Below are 3,697 nucleotides of genomic sequence, written 5' to 3' on the forward strand. Positions count from 1 at the left end.
AGAGATAAGCAGGATGTCAGGGACAGACCACCTGGCGTCAGTACGGGAGGAATTCTAGATAGGGGTTGAGTCAACACACATATCTGGTTACCAAGGAGACCCACAAACCGCCCTGAGCCTGAGTTCACGCCCTATTGGATTTATACTTGTATACTCGCGCCTCGCTTTGTCCAATTAGAGCTCTGTAACCATTCGCGCCTTGTTTGAATTATCCAATCAGAGCCCTTTGACCAATGCTTTCTGCTTCTGTACCCGCGCTTTTTGCTATAAAAACCCATCTCACCAACCCAGAGGCGCGCAAGTCTTCCGAGAGGCTTTGTCGCCCAGGTACCTGTGTTTGAATAAACCTCGTGCTGTTGCATCTGATTTGTGGTCGCTGCGTGCTCCTTGAGACGGGGGTCTCACCTGAGGGGAGATCCCTCCGGGGGTCTTTCATTTGGCGAGCCAGCCAGGAGCAGAGACCCTCTACTCACGGACCACCAACCCACCATCAGGAGGTAAGCCGGCCGGCCTCGGTATTTGTGTTTAAGCTCGAGCCGTCCTGTGTCCGTTTTGTCTCTGTGCTGTCTGTTTCTATGTTTGAGCTCTGTTCCTGCGCAGCGTCCGGAGGGACCAGGAAAGGAGGCGGGCAAGGTCTGCCGTGAGGCCGGGCCGCCTGATTGTAGTGCCGGGAGAGGAGGCAGGCAGACTTGTCGTGAGGCCGGGCCGCCTGAGTCCCGCACTAGGGTATCTCCCCTAGTGCCCTGTATCGGGGTGAGACTGAAGGGGCTGACGAGCCCGGACTTCGCTCACCAACCCTGGAAGACGTTCCACGGGAGTCTGAATTCCCCTTTGGGGCACGGGTTTTTGGGGCCTCCCATGTATCCGAGGGATACGTGGTGTTGGCAGGGGACGGAGGGCGCAAACCCTCCCAATCCCCGACCGAGTTCTTGCTTTCGGTTTTGCGCCGAAGCCGCGCAGCGCGATTTGTTGTAACGTCTGTTGTTTGTCTGTTTCTTGTTTGCTGCCTAATTCTTCTTTATCTAGACACCAGAATGGGACAAACCGTCGCTACGCCCCTGGGCCTCACTCTCGACCGCTGGTCGGATGTAAAAGGCCGTGGCAACAATGAAGGAGTCATCATCAAAAAGAATAAATGGACCACCCTCTGCGAGGCCGAATGGGTTAGGATGGGTGTTGGCTGGCCCCGAGAGGGCTCCTTTAACCTCTCTTTGATTTCACAGGTTGAAGGGAAGATTTTTGCCTCCAAACCCCACGGGCACCCGGACCAGGTCCCCTACATAGCCATCTGGAGATCCCTGGTAGAAAACCCATTTCCATGGGTCAAGCCCTTCCTCCTAGGTCCCTCTACAACCCCTTTGGCTTCTCCCCCGCCCTCCGCACCTCCTGCGATTTCTTCCTCCTCTTTATACCCTATACTTCCCCGCAAAGAGGCTCTCAAGCCTTCCGTCCTCCCCTCCGACCTAGACTCTCCCCTCATTGACCTCCTAACAGCTGAGCCGCCACCTTATCGCGCGGCACCGGCCGCGCCAGCCGCGGGACCGGAAACAGGGACGCCGGCCATCGGAGGGGCAGCAGCCCCTGAGAGGATGGCAACTGGCGGGGACACAGGGGGGACCCCGGTTCCCTCACCCATCGCCAGTCGCCTTCGGGCCCGCCGGGATGACACCCCCCTGGAATCCAAGGCCTTTCCCCTCAGGGAAGGGCCCGGCCGCCATCTTCAGTACTGGCCATTCTCGGCCTCTGATCTCTATAACTGGAAACAATTTAACCCCCCATTTTCCAAAGACCCCGTGGCGTTAACCAACTTGATTGAGTCTATCCTAGTGACCCATCGGCCAACCTGGGATGACTGCCAACAGCTTTTGCAGACCCTCCTGACTGTGGAGGAGAAGCAGCGGGTGTTCCTGGAAGCACGGAAGCTGGTCCCCGGCGAAGATGGGAGACCTACCCAGCTCCCCAATCTCATTGACATAGCCTTTCCCCTCACGCGCCCGAATTGGGATTATACCACCGATGAAGGTAGGGGACACCTACGTCTCTATCGCCAGTTGCTTTTAGCGGGTCTCCGTGCCGCTGCTAGGCGGCCCACTAATTTGGCCCAGGTAAGAAGCACCATCCAGGGAAGGGAGGAGACGCCGGCCGCATTCTTAGAAAGGCTAAAAGAGGCTTATAGAATGTACACCCCCTATGATCCAGAGGACCCAGGGCAGGCGCCAGGAGTTATCCTGTCATTTATCTACCAGTCGAGCCCAGATATCAGGACTAAGTTACAGAGGTTAGAAGGACTGTCGACACTGAATCTTTCGGATCTGCTGAAGGAGGCAGAGAAAGTATTTAACAAGAGGGAAACCCCGGAGGAAAGGGAGGAGAGGATGTGGCAGAAGCAGGATGAGAGGGACAAGAGACGACACAAGGAGATCAAGACACTGGCCGCCGTAGTGTTGCAGGGTCAGGACAGAGAGGGAGTTAGGATGGGAGAACGAAGGCGACCCCCCTTGGAAAAGGACCAGTGTGCATACTGCAAGGGAAAAGGACATTGGGCTCGGGAATGCCCACAGAGACCACAGGGACCCCGACGACCCAGACCCAAGGCTGTGGACCTCCTTAATCTGGAAGACTAGGGGGGTCCAGGCCAGGAGCCCCCCCCTGAGCCTCGGATAACCCTCAAGATTGGGGGGCAACCCATAACCTTCCTAGTTGATACGGGGGCCCAACATTCGGTCCTGACCCATACTGGGGGCCCCCTCAGTGACCGTTCCGCCTTGGTCCAGGGGGCCACCGGTAGTAGGAGATACCGGTGGACGACTGAAAGAAAAGTCCAGTTGGCGTCGGGGCAAGTAACCCATTCCTTCCTATATATACCCGACTGCCCTCACCCGTTGCTGGGCCGGGACCTACTGACCAAATTAAAAGCACAAATTTACTTTGATGAAAGAGGACCCACGGTCACGGGGCCTGGGGGAACCCCTTTGCAAGTCCTCGCCCTAAATCTGGAAGAAGAATACCGCCTTTTTGAGCCTGAGCCCCCGGAAGAACCACCGGGTGAGATGCAGGACTGGCTAGACAGGTTTCCACAGGCATGGGCAGAAACAGGAGGCTTGGGGCTCGCGCACGACCAGCCGCCCCTTGTCATTTCATTTATCTCAATCAGACAGTACCCCATGTCTCGGGAAGCGCAGGAGGGGATTAAACCCCACATCCGGCGGCTAATAGACCAGGGAGTGCTCAAACCCTGCCGATCTCCCTGGAATACTCCCCTCTTACCCGTCAAGAAACCAGGAGCCGGACCGAATGCTTGGAAGGAACTCAGGCTCTGCTGACCAGGCTTGGGGAGAAGGGCTACAGGGCCTCGGTCAAAAAGGCCCAGATATGCCAAAACAAAGTTATCTATTTGGGCTACACCCTGGAGGGAGGGCGAAGATGGCTGACCGAGGCCAGAAAAGAGGCAATTGTCTCAATCCCCCCTCCCAAGGGCCCTCGGCAAGTCCGAGAATTTTTGGGCACGGCCGGCTACTGCCGCCTCTGGATTCCTGGGTTTGCTGAACTGGCTGCCCCCCTATATCCTCTCACTAAGCCGGGAATCATGTTCCGATGGGAGGAAGAACATCAACAGGCCTTCCAACAAATTAAAAGAGCATTGCTCGAGTCACCAGCCCTGGGCCTACCAGATCTAACCAAGCCCTTTGAACTATTT

General features: G+C 56.6%; 1 protein-coding gene across 1 annotated transcript; it reads left to right on the forward strand.

The window, feature by feature from the left end:
• Positions 1 to 874: 874 nt before the first annotated feature.
• On the forward strand, positions 875 to 2,279 carry LOC118573153 (the record flags this gene model as incomplete). The annotated part of the gene is made up of 1 exon (XM_036173302.1): positions 875 to 2,279. A coding segment is annotated over exon 1 (1,245 nt), but the record flags the coding sequence as incomplete, so codon positions are not given.
• Positions 2,280 to 3,697: the final 1,418 nt, after the last annotated feature.

This window comes from Onychomys torridus, chromosome 23 (assembly GCF_903995425.1).
Source record: "Onychomys torridus chromosome 23, mOncTor1.1, whole genome shotgun sequence".
Classification (NCBI taxonomy): Eukaryota; Metazoa; Chordata; class Mammalia; order Rodentia; family Cricetidae; genus Onychomys; species Onychomys torridus.